The 24,986-nt window shown below is 41.7% G+C and overlaps 2 protein-coding genes across 2 annotated transcripts in view; both read right to left on the bottom strand.

Moving 5' to 3' along the window:
• LOC149287788 (GRB2-associated and regulator of MAPK protein-like) overlaps positions 1-418 on the bottom strand; it is a 67,783-nt gene extending 67,365 nt beyond the window's left edge. The window contains exon 1 of the mRNA XM_089492467.1: positions 307-418. Coding sequence (XP_089348593.1) covers positions 307-418 — 112 coding nt within the window. The remainder of the gene's footprint in view (positions 1-306) is intronic.
• Positions 419-10,513: 10,095 nt separating this feature from the next.
• LOC149287787 (ras-related protein Rab-8A-like) lies at positions 10,514-23,386 on the bottom strand. The gene is made up of 6 exons (XM_089492405.1): positions 23,275-23,386; positions 19,288-19,348; positions 14,276-14,414; positions 13,145-13,234; positions 11,977-12,078; positions 10,514-10,591 (listed from the first exon to the last, which is right to left on the bottom strand). Exons 1-6 carry the CDS (start codon positions 23,384-23,386, stop codon positions 10,514-10,516), a joined length of 582 nt encoding a protein of 193 aa, XP_089348531.1.
• Positions 23,387-24,986: the final 1,600 nt, after the last annotated feature.

The following is a 24,986-nucleotide window of genomic DNA, read 5'->3' as shown; positions in this document are numbered from 1 at the left end:
GCAGCTGCCATGGAGAATCTGAGGAGCTCTAGACACAGTGTAAGAAAGTAACACACGGATAATGCAGGGGCCACAAGCTGAGGGCCAGAGGGGCCAAATGTGGGTACAATACACCGGACACAGCCAGGAGTGCTACGGGGTCTATTATCATTACCGCCTGCCCTGTGCGATATATATATATATATATATATATATATAGTATACCTTATAAGCGCAATTACCGCGTTACCCCAAAGCCCATCGCACACAGGCCTGGGAAGACACCAGAGATCACAGCCCCTATGGGTGGTCTCTGTAGCGACTTACCGCTGTCCAGTCTGACCAGCTGAGGCAAACGGTACGAGCTAACAAGCGAATCCAACGGTAAAGAGGCCGAGCTCCACTTTACATCCTTCAGCGAGGGGGCGGAGAGGTCCATCTTGTGTCGGCAGAAGACACGGGGATGGGGCTCCACGGGGCAGGGAAGGAATGCACTCAGCTGGCGCTGGTCTGCTCGGAGCTGGGGCTCATGCTGCACATGGTCTCCTCATTCCAAGCAGAGGTCACCGGGAACGGAGCGGAGATCCCGGTCGTGTGCCTGTGATACGGTGCGCGCTCCTCCGCCGCGGACACTAGGAAACACCATAACAGCGCTTCAGCACTGACTAATGAACAGGGTGTGCGGCTCCAGGAGACCGCCTCCCAAAGCAGCCTTCCACAGGAAGACACTTCCCGAGATCCACAGCACGGGCAGGAGCGCTGGCAGCGAAAGCAAAGCCATAGTCATTTGGCGCCCCACAGCGGCCACACGCAGCACCGCAAACAGGGTCATCGATACAGAAGGGACAGCGTTCACTGCCAAGGCCACCAGAGCAGGCTGTGAGCCCTGCGAAACTCAGAAGGTTAAACCGTCTACACCCCAGAAGGAGCTTATCTCCCTTTACGGGCTGAATATCTGCGCGTAGAACATCCCTCCCCAGCTAACTTATTGCACGTTTACTCAGCAATCCTTTTATCTCGGAACAATCTGTTATATATTATATTAGAGTAACTTCATCTAGCCCGCTGTATGTACCATTCGGTAACAACCCCCGGGGCAGCCTGCATTAACAGGCACCGAATATACCGCTGTCTTAAAAAGAACCCCAGGAACTTTTCAAGAGCCGCACCAACTATTAACCCAAGTGTTACAGAAAGAGGAGACATTTCCCGAGTAGTGATGTCCGGATCATGAACGAATCGTTCATTTGATCCGGTTCTTTTTAGTGATCCGGATGAGTCGGTTCACTAGACTGAACGATTCGTTTGTAACGGTTCAGTCTGTGAATCATGCAGCTGTAACCTGATCCTAGCGCTGTGAGTCATCTGCAGAGCACTCAGACACAGACTCTGGGGTCAGGTTACAGCTCATTAATTCACACAGGAACGATGACTCTTAGAGTCAGAGAGTCGTTCAAAGAGTCGAATGATCCGAAGAGTCGAATGATCCGAAGAGTCGAATGATCCGAAGAGTCGAATGATCCGAAGAGTCGAATGATTCGAATCTTACAGGGATCCGGATCTTACAAGGATCCGAATCTTACAGAGATTCGAATCATTCAGAGAATATCACTGATACCATACTTTTATAAATAAATACATTAATAATGTTCACACTGCCCCCAGGATTTAGATTCCCCTGAGTTTGCCCCCCCCTTTACCTATAACTGCACCTACAGTTAACTTTATTAAATTAATTAAATTAACCCTCAGTCATCAGCATAAAATTAACCCTTATACCCCATCAACCATAACTGCCCCTGAAATTAACCGTAAAGATCCCATTAACCATAACGGCCCCTGAAATTAACCCTAAAGACCCCATTAACCATAACGGCCCCAGAAATTAACCCTAAATACTCCATTAACCATAACTGCCCCTAAATTAATTGCATGTACTCCAGATAAATTACCTAATAAATTGGTATGGTTGATGGGGTCTTTAGTGTTAATTTGGGGGCAGTTATGCTTAATGGGGTGTTTAGGGATAATTTAGGGGCAGTTATGCTTAATGGGGTCTTTAGTGTTAATTTAGGGGCAGTTATGCTTAATGAGGTGTTTAGGGTTAATTTGGGGGCAGTTATGCTTAATGGGTCTTTAGTGTTAATTTAGGGGCAGTTATGCTTAATGAGGTGTTTAGGGTTAATTTGGGGGCAGTTATGCTTAATGGGGTCTTTAGTGTTAATTTAGGGGCATTTATGCTTAATGAGGTGTTTAGGGTTAATTTGGGGGCAGTTATGGTTAATGGGGTGTTAAGGGTTAATTTTAGGGGCAGTCATGGTTGATGGGGTGTTAAGGGTTAATTTTAGGGGCAGACATGGTTGATGGGGTGTTTAGGGTTAATTTAATGGTGAGGGTTAATTTAATTAATTTAATAAAGTTAACTTAAGGTGCAGTTGCAGGTAAAGGGGAATGTAAATCCTGGGGGCAGTGATTATTAATGTATTATTTATAACAGTATGGTGACATTCTCTGAATGATTAGAATGCCAATGAAGGCAGAGAGTCGTTCAAAGATCCGGATCTTACAATGATCCGGATCTTACAATGATCCGGATCTTACAGTGATCCGGATCTTACAGTGATCCGGCTCACTGTAAGATTCGGATCCCTGTAAGATCCGAATCTTTGAACGACTCTCTGCCTTCATTGACATCACTGGAGGCAGGGGGGAGGATTCATAATGAAAGGGGCGGGGCCAATCGTTAGTGTGCCTGCACGGAGTTACTGGAAAACAGTAACTCCGTGCAGACACACTGAGTGATCCGAAGATCCGGATCATGAATCGGATCATTTCAGTGAACGAATCGAAATGATCCGATTCACTTTAATGATCCGAACTTCCCATCACTATTCCCGAGACCGCGTAACCCCGCCCATACGCATATCTCAGCCAATTACTTCCCTGTCTCCCAACTACCAATGGCCGTCTGCTGTTAGTCCTTACCGCAAAGTCAGAACGTAAGGTTGCAGTGATTGGTTGGCTTCTCCTCACAGGCGTGGCGCCGCCTGCCAAATATAAAAGACAGACTACGCCGCTTGCTTTACAATGCGACTCGTTGACTTTGTTTATTTATTGTAGGATAAGCTATTTTTTTTACTGAAAGTAAAATAAGGTAATCGTATAACCCATGTTGGCCAAACCATTGTGTAGTTACTCATCAGCTGAGGGTATAATTAATGTCATCTTAGTTACTGACACAAGATATGTTTATATGATATCTCCCAGGATGGTGGTAGGTAAATGAAACAGCCTCCCATCAGAAGTGGTAGAATGTAAGCCAGTAAGAGAATTTAAACATGCACGGTATACGCTTAAAGCTATCCTGAATCTAAGACAAGACTTAGGACTAAGGTCTGCGTCTCTACATCAGGCGACAGACTAGATGGGCTGAATGGCTCTTATCTGCTGTCAAATTCTGGATTCTGGTTTCTATGGAAGCAAAGCTCTGTTTGTAAACGTCTTCATCTACACAGAGACCAAAACAGTGTACGGATTAACCCCTTTGTACCATTGGGACCGAGGCTGTTTTAACACTTTTGCGGTGTTTGTGTTTAGATGTAATTTTCTCTTCACTCATTTAGTGAACCCCCCATTTAGTGAACCCACACAAATTATATGTTGTTTTTTTCAGGACAAGAAGGGCTTTCTTCAGATACCATTGTTTTAATCATATTATCTAATTTCCCATAAAAAAATAATAAAATATGATGAAAAATGTAAAAAGAAACCCACATTTTCTGACTTTTACCCCAAAAATCTTTTACTCATCCAAAAAAGCTAATGAAAAAACCTACTAAATATATTCTACTATTTGTCCTGAGTTTAGAAATACCCAATGTTTTTATGTTTTTTTGCTTTTTTCTGCATGTTATGGAGCATTAAGTACAAGTAGCGTTTTGCTATTTCAAAACCATTTTTTCCAAATCTGGTAATTCTTCCCTCCATGTGCTATTTCGGGTATCTTTGAAGCTGGCCAATGCAATTTACCCCATCAAATCATATATTTTTGAAAACTAGACACCCCAAGGTATTTCAAATGCTAGAATTTTAACTCTTTCCATGCACTAATTCTACCACCAGTCTTTGTCAAACTTTGTGTTAGTATTTTTTTTTTACACAAATTGTACTTTGGGTATACATTTATAGCTCCAGGTATACGTCACTATCAAACAACACCCTAATATGTGTTCAACAACATCTCTCGAGTACAGTGATACCACCCATGCATGGGTTTGACTGCTGTTTGGGGTCAAAAGGCCACATTTGGGAAGTGCGCTTTTTTTTCCCTATTTTGGTCAGTCTGTGCCTATGCCCTATCTTTGAGCCTGGCCACTACAATTTACCTCATAAAACCATATATTTTTGAAAACTAGACACCCCAAGGTACTTAAAATGGTAGTATTTAACCCTTTCCATGCATCAGATTCTACCACCAGCCTTTACCACACTTTGTGGTAGTATTTTTTTTTCACACAAATTGTACTTTGGGTATAAATTTATAGCTCCAGGTATACGTCACTATCAAACAACAGCCTAATATGTGTTCAGGAACATCTCCCGAGTTCAGTCATACCCCACATGTATGGGTTTGTCTGGTGTTTGGGGTTCAAATGCCACATTTTGGAAGTGCGCTTTTTTTCCCCCCATTTTGGTCAGTCTGTGCCTATGCCCTATCTTTGAGCCCAGCCACTCCAATTTGTGGTAACTTGTCTTCTCCCCATAAACAAAGGGAATAGGTTAAGGTGGCTGTTCTTAGAATCCTTCCCTCCCACAGTTCACTAAAGGAAGTGATGAAACAGGATGTGATGTCAAATGAAGGGTATATAATATAATACCACACATGGACTCCTTCAGTTCTTTTTCCTTTTCCTCCATGGTGGATGTGGTGAGAGTCAGCTCCCAGAAGTGAGCTATTATCGGATCTGGAGGTTTAACATTGGGTGAGATCAAATTGTGTTGAAGGGAATTGTTATATGTATAGAGAGAGAGATAAAAAGGGGTTGTTGTCCTGTGGGGTTTGGCTAGGCGTGTGTATATGAAATAAATGTGTTTGCTGTGTTGTTACCTTATAATAAATACCTTTTAATGTAGACGAACCTTTGTGAGATATATTTGGTTTAAACACCACACAATTTACCCCATCAAACCATTCATTTTTTTAAATTAGACACCCCTTGGGTATTTGAAATGCTTTTATTTAAATTTTTCCACGTCAGGATTTTTGGGAAGATACAGCGCTAATTTTAGCACTTGCTCATAATAATAAACTTTTTTTATTTTATTTATTTTACTCTTTTTGGACTTTTTTTTTTTTTTACATTTTGCTGGAACTGCATAGTTCCTCTAAAGCATAATAGTTTTTAAATGTTACCATGTTTTTTTTTAATATTTTACTAATCACATAGTGATTAGAAAGCTGGGGTCCATTGACTTGTATGGTTGAATGCAGTACCTGTATTCAACCTGCAAGTGGAGCCAGAGTTCTCTAGAGGGTCTGGAGACCGTCTAGCGAACTTTTTCAACTTTATTATTTTTTTTTCCCGGGCTGCCGCCATCTTGCGGATGGCGAAGACTGCGTGCAGCTGCGGCTGTGACCGCTCTCCGGAGCGGTCACAGCCCGGCCTGGGGTAAGTATTTGGTGTCGCTGGATGCCTCCTGATCGAGGCATTCCAGTGACACCATTGAATTTTAGGAGGTGATCGTTGATCGCCTCCTAAACGCTTTTAAAACGGGCGTCCGCCGTTGACGCCCCGGGGAGGGGCCAGACATGGCCCATCACGCCGATCTCGGTGTTGCTGAATGCCTCGACATCGAGGCATTACAGCAACACCGTTTAAGCTTAGAAAGTGATGGTTGATCACTTTCTAAGCTTGTTTAAGTCTGATGACGTGTCAGGCACGTCATAGGTCGTTAAGTGACCGTTTTGCATGACGTGCCTGACCCGGCAATGGACGTTAAGGGGTTAACCGATAGTTACCGCCATTAGTAAACAGACATTGCCATTTATACTCTCAGTTCTTCTCAGGTCAGTGAGGCTGGCTTCTTATTCGTCCGGTTTCTATACTATATGTTTCTGTTATACTTTCATCCCAAAGCGGTGTTTTGCCGCATTGGGAGCTCTACTGAATCTGCTTAAACCCCTTCAATCCCAGGGGATTTTGGTACCTCAAGTCCCAGAGCAATTTTGCCATTTTTGCGCTATGTCCGTTCAGCGATTATTCTCCTTTCCTGTGAATAGTGTACCCATGTAAACTATATATTTGTTTTTCAAGGAGAGATAGCGCTTTATTTTGATACCATAGTTGGATGATTAGTTGAAAATTTAGAATGAGAAATTTAGTAAAAACTAGCGAAAATTTGAAAAAAACACCACTCTGGCATATAGGGGATTAAAAGGCATATCATGGGACAGAGTGGCATATAGGGGGGTAAAGGGCATTTCTGGAGGCAGAGTGGCATATAGGGGGTTAAAAGGTATTTCTAGAAGCAGAGTGGCATATAGGGGCTTAAAAGGCATTTCTAGAGGCCCCTCCCCGAGTTACCACTGCTTCTGGTGTCTGGTGAGGGCATCGGGTGGAGGCCGCCATTCATGAAGTTAAAGGGGCCGGTGTGCACGCACCGCGCCGCCCAATGGTCGTGCCTCAGCTCTTTGTCCCACCCCTTTCAATATCGCTCGCAGCCGCTGTTTTGAAGGTTGGTCTGCCGCCGACCGGTCCACAGAGCGACCGGCCCACCGGGAAATTTCCCGGTATCCCGGTGGGCCAGTCCGGCCCTGGTATTGAATCAATAATAAAACAAGGAGATTGGCATTCACGTTTCTATGAGTTTCCAATTATGATAAAATATCCCTTTATTTTCATCTAACAACATCCTAGGGATTATGACAATCAATTTGTGTATATATATTACTTACATCACCAAGAGAATAATTTATTTTATGGTATATATTTTAATAAATTATTAAAAGTCACAATTGCTTTGTTTTATATATATATATATATATATATATATATATATATATTATACACAATCACCAACCGCTTTATTAGGTGCACCTTGCTAGTATTGGACCTTTGTGCCTTCATTCTTCGTGACATACTTTCTACAAGGTGCTGGAAACATTCCTCAGATTTTGGTCCATATGGACATGATGGCATCACACAGTTGCTGCAGGTTTGTCGGCTGCACATCCATGGTGTGAATCTCCCGTTCCTCCAGATCCCAAAGGTGCTCTATTGGATTGAGATCTGGTGACTGTTGAGGCCATTGGAGTTCAGTGAACTCATTGTCATGTTCAAGAAGCCAGTTTGAGATGATGTGAGCTTTGTGACATTGTGCATTATCCTGCTGGAAGTAGCCATCAGAAGATGGGAACACTGTTGTCATGGTCGGCAACAATACTCAGGTAGGCTGTTGCGTTTAAACGATACTCAATTGGTATTAAGGGGCCCAAAGTGCGCCAAGAAAATGTCCCTCACACCATTACACCACCACACCGCCAGCAGCCTGAACCATTGGTATAGGGCAGGATGGATCCATGCTTTCATGTTGTTTACGCCAAAGTCTGACCCTATCATCTGAATGTCGCAGCTGGAATCGAGACTCATCAGAACAGGCAACGTTCTTCCAGTCTTCCATTGTCCAATGTTGGTGAGCCCGTGCGAATTGTAGCCTCAGTTCCCAGTTCTACTGTAGTCCATCTGCGTCAAGGTTCAACGTGTTGTGCATTCAGACGTAGTATTCTGTATACCTTGGTTGTATCGAGTGGTTATTTCAGTTACTGTTGCCTTTCTGTCATCTCAAACCAGTCTGCCCATTCACCTCTGACATCAACAAGGTATTTTCGGCCACACAACAGAGAGAGAGAGAGAGAGAGAGTGAGAGAGAGAGAGTGAGAGAGTGAGAGAGTGAGAGAGTGAGAGAGTGAGAGAGTGAGAGAGTGAGAGAGTGAGAGAGTGAGAGAGTGAGAGAGTGAGAGAGTGAGAGAGTGAGAGAGTGAGAGAGTGAGAGAGTGAGAGAGTGAGAGAGTGAGAGAGTGAGAGAGTGAGAGAGTGAGAGAGAGAGAGAGAGAGAGAGAGAGAGAGAGAGAGAGAGAGAGAGAGAGAGAGAGAGAGAGAGAGAGAGAGAGAGAGAGAGTGTGTGTGTGTGTGTGTGTGTATATATATATATATATAAATAAAATATCTTAATTATGGAAGTAGCTTGTGTGGATATGCGTGATAAAATCCCTCTAATTTAACAATGATGACATTTAATCATGATACATACTGCAAGGAGACTTTACTCGGACTAGGTTCCCATGATGAAGCTAATGGTCAGTTAGCGAAGCACACACCAGACAGTTTTTCAATAGCAAATTTAAATGGGAGCATAATTCACTCTTCGCTATAATGTAGGCCTCCTTATTTGGTCCTCTCTTTCTTAGCTCAGATCTTACGTTAGTTGTTTGTTGATATAATGTACAATAAGGTTAATTTAAGTACCAGACATAGGATACATGGTTTAGTTAATGAGGGTTTACATTTTTAACCTCCGCTATTTTTGTTTAAATAAATAGCATACTTTTAGGGTATATTAATAAACGTTTTATTTTTAGCATTTTGCATTGCTGTGATGACATCCCCACCTAAATAATGGCCTATCCATTATATTTACAAATCCATTACAAGAGCACAGCATAATAAAACAATAAGTCATTCCCCTTATAAAATACACTTACTGTACCATAAAAGGTTTTGTGTACATCTAGATTGCATCTATATTAGTTTTTAAGACACTTTTCAGCCCTTGCTGATTGATACGTGTACAATTTACAGTGCAGAAGGGCACAGTGCCATCTAGTGGCCCGTGTGTGAATGGACAGTGCCTTGACTTCCTTTTTTTATGGCAGATGTTTAAGTAATCTGGCAGCCAAGAGTTAACACTTAAAGCTCATACTGGTTTGTATTTCTAGTAGAAAAGCAGGCTTGACCTTTAGAAATTAGATTTTAACCTGTTCAGGAAGAAAAGGTTCCTGATGTTGATAAATGAAATCGCAAGTACCCAGTCCTCTATATTGCACCCATTAAATATCTGTCTCTGATTTTATCACACCCCATACTATGTCAAGCACTGTATTAATTCTCAGTGCTAGCAACTGTTTTATGATGATGATGATTCAGATACATGCAAGAGTCACCATCCCAACTTGTGCGAGTAGCAGGGAAATGGCCATTTAATCTTTTCTTCAGATGACTGACAGTTGACGCATTTGCAAGCTTCTGAGCAGGACTGAAATACAGGTATCTGTCATGTATTGGTCATCACCGAGACCACACTGCATGGAGGGGTCTGCAGTGCTGTATGTGGGCAATGTAGAAAGCACAGAAACAGTGGGTTTTAACACATTAATGTAAAGCTATGTACAAACTTTGCTAAAAATTTATTACAGACACAAAGTAAATAACATTGATCATGTCTTAGTTTTGGTGTTACATTAGCACACAGTCTCCCGGTAATCTGCGCTCTGCTGTTTAACTGCCACGCGTTCTGTCTAGCACAAGTACCGGTAAGAAGTTGAGTATAAGAGTATAACCCCGCTATAAGTTTTCTATAAAATATCATCCGCACGGAAGAGAATGCAGTTGCATTATTAATTACGATCTCCTGGGCGCACAAAACGTCATCGATGTGTCCCTGATATGCAAGAAAAAAGGTGTGAGGTGGGGAATTCAGACATGTACCTCGATGCAGCCGGAAAGGATGCCAAATTTCACATTCTGTTCGAAAAGGAAGCGTAACAAATTACACGGCAACCTGAGTTTGTGTGAAATGTTTTGTAATGGAAATACCCACGAGCACAAGAGTGACTCTCATAGGAAAATCTGGTAGTCCTGTAAGCGACGAGTCCAGGTAGACTGCACGCTACCCTAAAACACCAATGAGCAGGTGAAAGGAGCATAGTGTGGGGCACTTCCTGCTTCGATCAGAGGTTGGTGGGGAAGAAGCTTAACCAGCGAGAACTCCAATACCTAAAGAAAGCCTGTACCTTCCCATGGAAATAGGACCGGATTACTCATTTAATAGCATTAAAGGCAGTACAGAAGATATGCCACCTCACAGCTGCTTTATACTGGAGGATTTTGTGATAATGGCCTTATAGAGAACAGCATGATTGTAAGCAATTATACAGACCGAAGTGCATGTAGACCCCGGATGAGTGTTACAACCTCCTACTTAGTCTAATAGTATGATTCTAAAGCAATACATCTGTAGGGATCATGGGACATGCAGAACAATTCGTTTTAGACCCCTTAAACTATATGACCTAATGTATATGGACACCTCACACCTATAAACAATTGTCAGAAATCCCATTCCAAAGCCATGGGCATTAATATGGAGTTGCTGACCCTCTGAAAATATCCCAGTTTGCTTATAGAAGTCTATATCACATGGGAAAACCAACAGCATCAGTCCCTTGCAGATATATGGTAGGAGGACTGAGTTTTCTTTAACCACAAATCAAGCAGGGTGCCTTTTTCTTTGATTCTTTCAAATCCACCACATTATGATCAATCAATAAAAACCTCTGGAAAAAAACAAACATGTTTTATTAGTTATTTGCGTTGATTTTTTTTTCCATTTACAACAAAAACAACATTACATTATCAATGCAAGGGAATGTATGAACACTGCAGCAAGATCTAGTAATCAATAACTGACTAAAGGAAATATTTAAAAAAGGAAAACAGTAGAATCCATGCACATGAAGTGTTTCCCAACAGAATCTTTACAGTAAGAACGACCTAATACTTAAGACCATCCTACACATCAGTGACACCTTGTCACATAAAAAAGGCAGAATGCAAAGCAAGTCATAATGGAATAGCTGTGATGCAGCTGGATGTGACATCATAACGCATGTTTATGATATAGCGAGAAAAGGGGTCAACATGTAAATCCCCAATGCAGGTTCCTTGACATGAGACGATTATTTGGATGAAGGTACGGCTGAGCAATGTAGTGCAATCAGGGCCGGCCCTATAATGGGGCAGACTGGGGCAATTGCCCCAGGCGGCACTTTAGAAGGGGCGGCACTTTGCCGCCCCAAGCGCTTTTTTTTTTTTGAAGCGGAGGAGAGAGAGAGGGGCACCGAGTGGTTTTAGCTTACCCGCTCGGCGCCCCTCTCTCTCTCTCCTCTGCGGCGAGTCTCCCTGTTCGGTCCCGGTGCCGGCTTGTAATGCAGAGCGCCGGAAGTGACGTCAATTTCCGGCGCTCAGCATTACAAGCCGGCACCGTGGCAGAGCAGGGAGACTCGCCGCAGGACTGTTTAAAGGTAAGTACCGGGGGGGGGTCGTAGATTATGCCGTCGGCGAAGTTTAAAATGCCGCCCCCCCCCCCCCCCCCGGCGTCGGCGGGGGGGCGGCGTTTTAAACTTCGCCCCAGGCGGCGTTAAGTCTTCGGCCGGCCCTGAGTGCAATGATTTCAAAACAGCTGCATCTTTATTTCTGCAAGCATATTTTAAAGAAGCCCAGAAAACAAATATTTGAAGACACAACCAGGAATCACGAAGCAAACAGCCTGGACTAGGATTGCTCCTGTTTGTTATGGATAAATTGCATGTAGTAGATTCAAAATAAGGTATAAATCTCATTTAGCACACAGATCCAAGTCCTGTGTAATTTATAATATCGAGTATATACATATATACACACACAAAATGTACTTTATGTAAGAAGAAATAAGAAGCCCCTTGCGCAGGTGCATGCACACTAATACAGGAGAACCTAACAGCAAATCCCCCCACAAGCTCAGCAACATAAGCAGCTGCCCTTGATATACCGTGCCCATTTCCAGAAGAACAGAATTTTACCCACATAATTGCCATGAGACAATACTTTTAATATTTAATAATCCATCCTGTTAATTGATCCCGAATTATAATAAAAAATAAAAGACAAAAAAAAAACCTACCCTTGAACGTATAGCCTTTGACAATGTTAAAAACGCTGTTTCAACGTTGATATTTTTTGTGGCACTTGTCTCAAAAAATGGTATTCCAAACTCCCAGGCAAGCTAGAAAAAAATGAATTGGGTGCATTTACGAACATGTAAATGATAAAATTCACATGTTAAAAGGTAACTGAAAGACATTAAAAGCTAAATCTTGTCCTAAATGGGAAAAAAGCTGCCATAGGCGCAGACCCTTATGTATTATGTATACACACGCACACATGTGCTCTGCAGAAGTATTGAGATCTGTTTCCAATTCTTTTATCACTGAATTACAAATAGTGCATTGACAATTCAATTATTTTGAATTATTTTTGTATTTGCCTGCTGCCCAGTAGGATAGTAGGCATGGGTATGTCTGTCTCAATCTGAATCCCCAAGGCACTCATAAAAGATGTGGAATCAGCAGTGTTTCAGAGGACAAAGGACTTGGAATGCTTGTGTACCATAACAGCATAACTTTCTTCATCTCTCTATCTTATTCAAAAATTCTTTGGGCTTGGAGAATCAAGGTAACTCCCTCAAGTACTTTAGTGGTGTGCTCTCAGGCTCAGGATGAAATTGGTTGCTTATCACTGTTCTTTAACAGTCACATTATTGGATGCCTAGGTTCCCCAGCCTTAATGGCTCATAAAAGCCCCTCCAGAGGCAACTGGGCTTCTGAAGTCTACGGCAGAGTAGTTTTTATTTTAGTAAAAACGATCAGACAATGGCCAGTGTCTTCCATCCTTCCCCACCTACTTGAAGCCTTATTCGAACAGGGCACAGTGGTCTTGTAGCAGGTGCACTGGGCCCATTTTTCTAGGGTGCTCATACTTCAGCGATTTTAACAAATGTCATGATTTGTAGAAAAAAAATTGGAAAGAGAATCGAGAAAGAAATGAAAGGTCTCAGTAAAAAATAGGTTTCTAAAGTTTGAGGTGAAGAAAACTTTAGCAGTTGAATTAAGAGACATTTTTCATACCTTCTACATAACACAAAAAAAAGGTACAATCAATATTGTGAAATGAGAATTGCTTTCTCAGCAACATTACTTCCTAATGTTCCAGCTGCATGGTCGGGTGCATTACAGATGCAGTGTACCCAGCTAACTCAAATACTCCTAGATGCTGAGATAATCAACACATACCTTTTCCCCTCTTTCTCTTGAAACTTCACGTTCGTCTTCCTTGTCACACTTATTTCCCAAGAGAATCACCTCTACGTCTTCACCAGCTTTCTGTAACACAGCAGCAAATTGCAAAGAGACAGTAAGCACCTAAATGGATTGGATTTGGTGAGCACTGAAAGCAGACATCCTTTTACATGACAAAAGTCTTACAAAATGCATCCAATGCTATGGGAGAATTTTATAGATTGACATTTACTGCATTTTCCTTCAGTATTAATGCAGACTTGAAATCATTTGATCTGTTATAGGCTTTAAACTCTTGGCGGGCCATATTCTCATGCACTACAGTGGAAGATTAGTTTGGGGCATAAAAACAAAACAAAAAAGGTGTTCAAGTTGGTAGAATGGGCTTATAGTAGCCATGCATTTATAAATATTCAGTGTTCCTACTACATTCAATACAATGTATTGCAAAAGAGAGCATCTTACTTGGAACAGGAAAACAAATTTTGCAATTGTCGGGGCTGCGTGAGCCTTGCTAGATGTCAACACAATGAAAAACAGTTGACTGTTTTTGTTAGAAAGGAGACTGGAGTCAAAATTGAGGGAGAACGAAAAGTAAGCCGAGCTGGTTCGGGATTTAAGGGATTATCTTATTTATATAGCGCCAACACATTTTTTAATTGCAGTTAAAGTGCTGTCCCACATCAATGTTTTTTACCCTGACATTCCTGGATTTTATTTTTTTTATTACGTACTAATATGGAATGCATCTTTTTAAAGCATACAATTTTGCAGTTTTCTTACTGACAGCATTTAAATGGGGCCTCTGAATCCTGTCTCCATTGCTAAGCCTGTCCATCTCCGACATCACAGAAAGGGTATTACCTTTAATACATGTGATACATTGCTCTCCTCAATCAGTTTCATGTACAATGCAAAAGCATCACAAAAGAGTGGAAAATCAAAACGTAAAATGCTTGAATTTTTAGTGTAAGAGACGTGTAGTCTTTGGGCACACAGCTATTACCATAAGGGATCTCTACCTGGTCTTCTTAACGCCGGTTAGAGGTTTTGTCGGTTTCGTTTACAGACAGTGAAGATCATTTTATATGTATTTTAAAGTGTACATTTAAATATGTAGCTCACCATATGTATGTCTCTCATCCACATTGCTGTATTTTCAAATGAGACCATGTTTGTGATGTCATAAACCAGAACAAAACCTTGAGCTCCACGAAAATAGCTGACACTTAGGGTGTGAAATCGCTCTTGTCCTGCTGTATCCCTGAAACAAAGATTATATCCAACTTTACAGGTGCATTCTCAGAATAACCCCTCCGTGACTCCAAAATCAAGACACCAGACATTTGCAAGGGGACAGGCTAGTGCCCCACCACCTACTTTAACCCCTTCAGCCCCAGATCATTTCCATTTGATGAACCCGCACAAATTATACATCATTTTGTTCAGGAGGTAGTGTTATAAAAAACATAAAACATAATTGTCAGTAATAATAGATATCTTGCTTGAATTTTCTTCTATACTGTAAGGGCCACAGCTGAACAACGACCTAATTTGTAGGGCTGCAACTAACGATTATTTTAATAATCGATTAGTTGGCCGATTATTTTTTCGATTAATCGGATAAAAAAAAAATGCAATTTTTTTAAATTTTAAATAATGTAATAAAAGACATACAATTTACACTTTCATCTCTTTATTGCAATGGCCTCTCTATTCACGTTCTTATTTTACTGACATAATAAAAGCTACAAGAACCCAAACACAGTGTTTCTCAAACTAGGTTTTAATACAAAGTTATTAGTAAATATTAATAAAAACTGAGAAAAAAAGCCTTTTTTTTTACCAAACTGCCCCCAGTTATGCACATCTGACCCCCAGCTTGCCACTTTGCCCCCATATATGCCTTATACCTCATATGCCAGATTCCACTGTGCCCCCTGATATGCCACTGTGCCCCCGATATGCCTTATACTCCTTATATGCCAGTGATATGCAACTGAGCCCCGATATACTTTTTACCCCAGATATGTTTTATGCCCCCCTGATATGCCTAATATGGATATGCCTTGTACCCCCTATATGCCCTGAAATTCATAATTCCCCCCATACACCACTATAACTCTCCCATACTCCACTCTGCCTCCTCCCCCCTCCCATACTCCACTCTGCCTCCTCCCCCCTCCCATACTCCACTCTGCCTCCTGTCAGCAACGGAGGTTCACAAGACACCAGGGAGCCGGGTAGAGAGGCAGAGTGGCGTATGGGAGGGGGAGGAGCCAGAGTGGTGTATGGGAGGGTGGCTCCCATACACCCCTCTGACTCCTCCCCCCTCCCATACACCGCTCAGCCTCTCTACCCGGCTCCGTTGCTGACAGGCACTTTCACTGCAGCTTCATAGAAGCCTCAGCGTAAGTGAAGGGCAGTAACGGAGGCTGTCTGTGCGATGCAGACCCCCACCGGCTGACAGAGAGGATGATTCTCTGTCAGCCGGTGGGGGTCTGCATCGCACAGACAGCCTCCGTTACTGCCCTTCACTTACGCTGAGGCTTCTATGAAGCTGCAGTGAAAGTGCCTGTCAGCAACGGAGGTTCACAAAGCACCAGGCAGTCGGGAGAGAGGCAGAGCAGTGTATGGGAGGGGGGAGGAGTCAAGGGGGTGTATGGTAGGGGGGAGAGAGACTGAAGTGAGAGACCGGCCGACAGTGAGGGGAATCCAGGTCCCCTGCAGCGTTGCGGGGGATCTGGATTCTAGTGTTATAATCCGATCTCTGTTTGCGGTCGGATTATATAAGGAGAGGAGTTTTTCAGCGCATTTGCTCCGAAAAAAACCTCTTTTTATAATCGATAAAAATAGATTCGACTAATCGATAATGAAAATCGTTGACAATGATTTTCATTATCGATTTTATCGATTAGTTGTTTCAGCCTGATTACAGTCACACCCCACATATTGTTTTAAGTTTCAGAGCACATAATGTGATTAGTAAAATATGTAACAAATAAAATACACAAAATAGTTGAATAAATATGAATGTTGTAAAAGTGATGTCGCTATCTGGGGAACTACCCAGTTCTAAATTTAAATGTAAGTTCTAAATTTAGAGCTATATCGTCCAAAACAAAAAAAAAAAAGGGCATTTAAGGAGTTAACTAACATACCAGCATTTGAAATACCCACGTGGTGTCTAGTTTTTAAAAAAAATATGGGGGTAAATTGAATTGACCTGCTTCAAAGATGTCCCTAATAGGTCAAGGGGGCAGGATTGCAATGTTTGAGGAAAAAACGGTTTTGAAATAGTAATACTCAACTTGTACTTGCTCTATAACAAAAACAAACATTGGGTATTTCTAAAAATTAGAATCTATTTAGCAGTTTTTTTCATTAAGTTTTGTAGAGGATTCAAATCATGGTAAATTAGATGAAAAGTAGAAAATAAAATAAAAAATCCCAGCTCAGTCCTTAGGAGAACAAAGCAAAAGGGGGGATACAAACAAAGCTTTAAATATATGAAAATAAAAATATGATATGGGGGGTGACCCCTGCTTGTTCATACAAATCTAAGGCACACAGCAGTTTTGTAATCTGACTCATTACAGAAACACTAAATTTTTAGCTTGCTCATTGATGACACTAATGCACTACTGGTTTTCTAAATTGCTTTTCTTGTTATTTAAAGTTGTCTTTTAAATAAAGGGAATAATAACTTAAATAGAAAGCAGCAAGTCTATTTGCTGTACGCTATACAGTTTCCTACTTTTATCTTGTCCAGATGTCGGCAGGAAATATGAGATCTGCCATTAAAATTAGGCACAGATTTTTTTGAGTTACTTTTCCTACACGGAACTCTAAATTCAACTACACTGCTCAAAATAATAAAGGGAACACTAAGATTACACATCCTAGATCTGAATGAGTGAACTAATCGTATGACATACTTGCGTCTTTACATAGTTGAATGTGCTGACAACAAAATCAAACAAAAATTCTCAATGGAAATCAAATTTATCAACCCATGGAGGTCTGGATATGGAGTCACACTCAAAATCAAAATGGAAAACCACACTACAGGCTGATCCAATTTTGATATAATGTCCTTAAAACAAGTCACAATGAGGCTCAGTAGTGTGTGTGGCCTCCACGTGCCCGTATGACCTCCCTACAACGCCTGGGCATGCTCCTGATGAGGTTGCGGATGGTCTCCTGAGGGATGTCCTCCCAGACCTGGACTAAAGCATCGGCCAACTCCTGGACAGTCGGGGGTGCAACGTGGCGTTGGTGGATGGGGCGAAACATGATGTCCCAGATGCGCTCAATCGGATTCAGGTCTGGGGAACGGGCGGGCCAGTCCATAGCATCAATGCCTTCCTCTTGCAAGAACTGCTGACACACTCCACCACATGAGGTCTAGCATTGTCATGCATTAGGAGGAACCCAGGGCCAACCGCACCAGCATATGGTCTCACAAGGGGTCTGAGGATCTCATCTCGGTACCTAATGGCAGTCAGGCTACCTCTGGGAAGCACATGGAGGGCTGTGCGGCCCCCCCCAAAGAAATGCCACCTCACACCATTACTGACCCACCACCAAACCGGTCATGCTGGAGGATGTTGCAGGCAGCAGAATGTTCTCCACAGCGTCTCCAGACTCTGTCACGTCTGTCACATGTGCTGAGTGTGAACCTGCTTTCATCTGTGAAGAGCACAGGGCGCCAGTGGCGAATATGCCAATCCTGGTGTTCTCTTGCAAATGCCAAACGTCCTGCACGGTGTTGGGCTGTAAGCACAACCCCCACCTGTGGACGTCGGCCCCTCATAACACCCTCATGGAGTCTGTTTCTGACCGTTTGAGTGGACACATGCACATTTGTGGCCTGCTGGAGGTCATTTTGCAGGGCTCTGGCAGTACTCCTCCTTGCACAAAGGAGGAGGTAGCGGTCCTGCTGCTGGGTTGTTGCCCTCCTACGGCCTCCTCCACGTCTCCTGATGTACTGGCCCGTCTCCTGGTAGCGCCTCCATGCTCTGGACACTACGCTGACAGACACAGCAAACCTTCTTGCCACAGCTCGCATTGATGTGCCATCCTGGATGAGCTGCACTACCTGAGCCACTTGTGTGGGTTGTAGACTCTGTCTCATGCTACCACTAGAGTGAAAGCACCGCCAGCATTCAAAAGTGACCAAAACATCAATTGCAAGCTTTCGAGACCAAGTTCTTAGGTCCCATCCTCAGGCAAGTGCCAACAAAGAATACGGTTTAAAAATATTCAAAGGGCTTTAGTGGCACTTTGACATTCCATAAGTAGCCAATGGATCAGACACACTGATATGTTATCATAGGCAAGAATAGTCAGGCAACTACAAAAAACAAAAAGTGTAAAAATGAAACAAACATTCTTTCAGTTTTTGTAGCATTGGTGAACGTGTTCCTTACCTACACTCTTTACTTTATAAAAAGTCTTAAGAGCCATAGAATCAATCATATAAAATGATTAATTTGTCATTTTTAAATAAAATTCACAGGGATCGTTGCAGTGACCATTGAGTAATCTCATGTTTGGAGAAATCTATAAGCTTCAGCTGGAGAACAGAGACGATGAGTATTGGTTAATTCTTCTGCTCTACTACCAGTCTTCCTATGCAACGTTTATCAACTGGGTCCACAATCCTAAATTAAACCATAATACCACAACTCTCCATTACCCATCAACATTCCCAGACAAACTGAAAAGCTATAAACAGATCAGCTCTAGGATTTAACAGTTTTACAAGAAAACAGCATGAAAACTACAAAGTAAGGCCGAGCTACATCTAACTTGTGTCAGTTTTGTCCTGCACATATGGGAGCACACCTTTCTATGCTCTTACAAATCAACACAAAATATATTTTAGCGCTTATTGCGGGAAAAAAAAAATAAAAAAAAAAATAAATAAAAAAACGCAGACGGGACACAACTTAATTGGCAACTCCTGTACTTATCCTTCGTGCAGCAACTGGGTCATTACTTCAATGCCACTATTTATAATATCTCTACCCAGTAATTGACTTAAGGTTTTTGCTTTGACATACCAAGTACTTGGCATTCATTAATTGCATTGGTAGTTATTTGCAAGTAATTTGAAAAATATGCACACTTACCATATCTGAAGTTTTATTGTTTTATCATCCACATTAATTGTCTTTGTTTTAAAATCAATACCTGGAATACACAGATGAAGAGAAACCTAAGGTCAAGCTGGAAAATACTTAACATACTAATATGTAAACACCAACATGTTGGTGGTGGTAAAAATTGTTGCTGTGGCTTCCTGGAGTTAAGATGTGACATACCGGTGTATACATGTATCCAACATTGGATTGCTCAACTCCTTCACTCTGATAAAGGTCTCATGTGAAGCGCTGGGATGTTGGATGTGATAAACAAGAACTGGTTCAGTACTACAGACACTAAATCAACAAGTCTCAGAGAAGTGAACTCTCCTCGATAATTCACATAGACCAGACACTTTCTGCAAACCCTACACTCCATGTTATATAAACCTACGTAATGATGTTCAAAGATTGACATTACGCTATTACTCCCCTTATACTAATGGGCTTATTGTTGAGTTTCCCAGGAAAACTCATGGTGGGACGAGGAAGAGCGAGAAAATGCATATAGACATACTAGTTGTCATTTCTGCCATCGGTCTCAGCTTTCCCGAGATTAAACAGTTTCTTATTTTTCAAAATGTATATCTACGCACCAATTGAAAAACAAAGTAAAAGCTGTAGGCCGTTTTGACAGATGAATTTACTTAACCTATAAGTTGTTAAGGTGATAGTAACCCTTAACGTACGAGCTGATTAATTAGGATCTTTGAGAACACATTAACTAATCAATGTTAAAATCATGACAGGTCAAGACTGTTCTGTGTCCTCAAGCTTTGTCCTAATACATCATAATTAGTTATATAACATCATTCCCTGATGTCTAAAATCAAGATAAAGTGGCTACATTACAATTGACTTCTAGTGAAATATAGGCGCATGAGTTGAAGTTAATAAACAGTTTTAATGGGTGTCCAAGTCTTTTGGTTTCTGAATAGTAGACATATTTGGATCTATGTACATAAACACAAATGTATCAATAAAAAGTTAATATGCATATTGTTAATAGCTAGGGGAGCTCCCAGTTGTAAGAATGTTAGATCTAAGTTTGTACTCTAACCATAATATAAAAAGCAATTGTATATGATACAATGCATACAGGTTGTGCAAGATATACATGGTCTATAGAAGGGAGGGCCAGACTGGCCTACCGGGATAGCATAGTTTTTTTTGGTAGGCAGCTTCCCTTGGGGCCGCCATCGAAATATTGGTGCGGCTGTAGCTGAAGGAGAAAACAGCCGACAGGGTTCCAGCTTCCATTGAGCCGGTCCAAAATTGGTCACCAAGGGCTGATCAGATCTGGACTGTGTCAGCCCAGTAATCAATTCTGGACAGGCACAAGGAAGCAGGAATGCAGCAGCATTAGGTTACTTGAACCTTGGTTAAACCAAGGCTGCTTGCACAGTGCAGGTGAGTTAATGGGGTGCGAGAGAATGAGCATATATGCATAAGTGTGTGTGTGTTAGTACAAATGTGCATGTGTACTTGTGTAGACGTGTGTTAGGCGTGGGGGGTGCATGGGGGGGCAGAAGTGGCACAGACAAGCTGTTAAGTGGCTAAGATTGCAGATGCTTGTGAAGTCAGGTGGTTCCTAGTTATGCCCTGTGTTAAATTATATGAATTAATGAAAAATACTCTTGAATATTGTATTAACACAAAGGCACATGCTAAGGGAAGAGTATCAAGATGATAGGGAAATGAAGGATGGGTATAGAGATGATGAGACATGAAGATGGAGTGGGATGATTGTGGTAAACTATGTTATCGAAATGATGATGGGGTATGAATATGTAGGTTGGGTATTGGAATTAGGATGCTACACATGCACAGACACACAGCCCCTCCAACACCATACACATAGCCATGTATTTACACAAACACACACATACTCTGACACTACACACAATCTAAAGCCATACGCTTACATACACACACACTAACAATACACACTTACACAACGTATATACATACACATTCTCTCTCTGATAATGCATGCTGATCACACACGTTCCTCTTACAATTTCAGTTTGTTTTTTTTGGAGCGCTACAAGTTTAGTTGCAATGTTTATTACCCACCTACTGTGAAAGTAATTTCTCTGTTTCAAATAGCTTTGTTTTCAGTAGTTTAAATACATTTGAAAATTGTTAATTTCATATTTAAGATGTTTTTATTCTGCTTTATATGGACTATACAGTGGTCTCTTAGTTGGTCCAAACTCATTACATGTATTATGAGCCACCAGTGATATTAGGAACCATGTATCTTATTTAAGACCATTTTCCAGATATACTTTAAAATTCATCCCTCTTAAGGATTCTTCTTAGCACACTGTTCTAGGGTTATAAACGACAGAATCATCATCGTAATAAAGAATATTTATAGTATATTCCAAAGTGTGTATTTTACAACAACTCAAAAGTGAAAACAGAAAAATAAATCCTAGCTCTTACTAGAGCACTAACTTTAACAAAGCAAGTTCCTGACTATCATTAAGTGGCTAAAGTGGATTACCAGCCACAACAAAACAAAACATAGCATTCATACACAAATTTTCAATCCCAATAGATCTTTTCCTCTCTGCAATCAGCGGAGGAATCCTTAGCCTCACTTTCGCTGACCCATTGAAGTAATTTAATCATTAAGGTTCGGTGTTGTGGCTCCTTAACTACCCCTCACCTGCAGTGCTGCCTGAAGTTTCTTTCTAGGTGCTGAAATGGGTGCAGACTGTAGGATTCTGATTCCTAAATACCTTCCTTCATTACACCTCTGACATTATCGCATAATTCTAAGTCAAGTGAGTTAGTAAAGAAGGAATCTGATATGTAAAAGTATAAAATAAGTGATATATATGATTAGCAAATAAAAATAATGGAGGGATGGCATTAATACAGCAGTCAAACATTCAAGTTTATATTAATTAAGGTATGTAATAAGAAAGTAAACTATTTTGCAGAAACAAGAAGAAAACGGAAGTAAAACTACAGATAAACGATGCACATTATGGTGATGTGAAAAATCTTTAGTTTCATAAAAGAAAAAGAAAAAAAACAGGACGCCCACACAAGTACCCAACATGTCCTCAATATACTAACCCCTTCATCAAGGCTTGTATGCCAAAACGAGGAATGGTACCCATCTCTTTTTTAAAGGGACAACCTACTGCCCCAAACATGCATGTGTATTAACCGGAGTCGTTTCAATATGCATTTTTATCTTGGGGGGGGGGGCTTACAGGGTTTATGCGGATGTGTTTACATGCGAAGGAACTGGCGAAAGAGGTAAATGCATAGGTAGGGTTCTGCAGAATCCTCTAAGCATTTCCAAGGCGGCCCTAGCAAAAACCTAGAAGGACATCTCAGCGATTCTATGCATTAAACCCCTCTAACTGGTGAATAGGGAGGAATAATCAGGTAGTTCCAAACGTAAATGTTTCACTAATACTTGAAATGAAAAACAGGCACGACTGCACCATATACCATCTCAAGCACAAAATATTCTATTTACCAACATCTGCTAAAATGATTTTGTGTGTTCTAAAGGGCGAGATAGAACAAGGCTCACCTTTCACCTTCTTGTAACAATGCTACAAAACGTACTCCAGAAGCACTATAAAAGTAAAATGCTCTATAATTCATACACACACTCAAAACACAGCAACACCCACAAGTGTGAAAAGAAAATAGCAAAATAGGTCATCAAAACACATAATTTTATGAAGTAATATGGACACAAGCAGCATTAAAAAACAAAAAAAACACACACACACACAACATAGCCGGATTCATGACCACAATTCGAAAAAGAAAAAAATAGGAACCAAAGAAATGGTGCGGCCATCAGGGATAATAATCATGAGTTTTAAACACAATCTGCACAGAGTGAATAAATAATGGAGTCAGTGATAACTGCAGTGAGTGAGGAGGGCAGTTCAGGGCTAGACCCTCAGGTCAGGTTACCTGCCTCAGGACACTCACCTACAGTCGAGATGTAAGAAGGGATGACGTTATCCGTGTACCTGGTGAGAATACACGTTTTCCCAACGTTGGAATCCCCAGTCATCACCAGCTTTATCTGAGCCCCGGCCATGCCCCCCCCCGCCGCGGATAGCACTGTCTCCCGTCTACTCCGAGCCGAGCACCGTCCCGCACATAGCTCACCCTTTTCACAGCCCGCATATCAAGCTGCGTTGCTAAGGGGAGCGGAACAAGCCGTTGGCTTCCGCATTGCTAAACCGGGTGATGCTTCCTTCCTGAGTTTAATAAGGACAGCGCATAGTTATATTTTATACAAGGGCAGATCTTCAATGTCAAGTATTACATAACCGCCATGCTCGCGACCCCACCTGTACCATAGCACAAACGCACCATGGCGGCAGCACACCGCTGCACTGACTGAATAAACACAAAATAACGAGCAACAGGTGACCGGTACCAGCTAACTGACAGAAACTCCTTCCCGCGCTCACCTGGCTTCGCCCACGCTCTGAGTTAGCCTGTCGTTGGTTTCCTTACACGAGAACCACCAATCACGGCGAGGTTTATCACTGACTCTCGCCTGCTATCACTGGCCTGTCCGGGAAGAACTACCAGCCGTTTTATTCCATACACAGACGTACTATCGGCCCGCACCACGCAGCAGCCTGGAGTTGGCAATATTTGGAACCCGTGCCTTGCCATTCCAGGTTGCTAGTCCTGTGTCCTAAATTACGGAGTAATATGTACCTCATTTTAAATGTTTACCGCCCTAATATATGGCAGCCCTGAGTCATAATTTTACTTTAAAGACCAAAATAGTTTATTGGTGTCGGAGTCCATTATACATAAATGATAAACCTACAAAATTGTCAGGTTTGGACGCTGTTATGCTTCCGGCATGTCGACAATGCATGATGTCACAGGATGTACCAGTCGCATGACATTGGTAGCATTGTGATATCAGACATTAAGCCCACAAAACGCCTCATCGCTGCCATTTTGTTGCACGTCCAGTGCCCAAGTGTCCAGCAATTGGGTGTATTCACTAAGGAGCAGTTGTTTGAGAGTTATATTTCAACTATGACTTAACTAATTCTTATAAAGGGCCAACCTCAATGAGGTTCTGCTGCCTGAAGCGCTTGTTAGGCTATGTATAGTTAAATCAGTGAGATTTCTTAAGTCTCTTCACCCTTTGAATTATGCAGGGTCAGCTCAGCACTGTTTGCTGGATAAGCTTGTCAGTGTTGGCCCTTTATAAGCGAGGGAGTTGAGATCCCTGCTTTCTTACCGACTCATACTTTAGTGAATAGAACAGTGTGGCAATCTTCATAAACTGGAAGTCTGATGGCCAGCAAAGACTCAGGGCGTAAGGCTTGTTCTCATGACTGTTTTGGCTAGTTTGGGACTGTAACTCGCCAACCAAATAGTTACCCATTACCTATGCCATGTATAGTCAAGTTTCTTAATCTATGGTACGTGTACTTCATGATATATTTGCGAATAGACAGGGAGTGTTCCTTCACGGGATTATTTTGAGAAGCTAATGGTACTGTAGACTCACCAAGAGAGGAACGTATTGGAAAAAACTATTACTTGTCTGGAAAAGGTTGAGAAATCCAGCAATGTATATGAGTAATACTATCTGTTTGGTCTGGATTTTTCCATAAGAGATGTTCTGAGGCTAAGAACTAAATTTAATAGTTTGTATTACA

Source organism: Sceloporus occidentalis, unplaced genomic scaffold (assembly GCF_023333645.1).
Source record: "Sceloporus occidentalis isolate IW3139 unplaced genomic scaffold, rSceOcc1.0.p SCAF_56, whole genome shotgun sequence".
Taxonomy (NCBI): Eukaryota; Metazoa; Chordata; class Lepidosauria; order Squamata; family Phrynosomatidae; genus Sceloporus; species Sceloporus occidentalis.
This window is presented reverse-complemented; position numbering and strand designations above follow the sequence as displayed.

Excerpts from the sequence above, each read along its gene's own strand:
- LOC149287787 (XM_089492405.1), bottom strand. The coding sequence starts at position 23,386 with ATGGCCGGGGCTCAGATAAAGCTGGTGATGACTGGGGATTCCAACGTT. Across the intron at positions 13,235-14,275 it reads GGATGAGAGACATACATATG|AAAGCTGGTGAAGACGTAGA; the intron begins GTGAGCTACATA and ends GCTGTGTTACAG. Across the intron at positions 10,592-11,976 it reads CAAAGGCTATACGTTCAAGG|AGGTTTTTATTGATTGATCA; the intron begins GTAGGTTTTTTT and ends GTTTTTTTCCAG.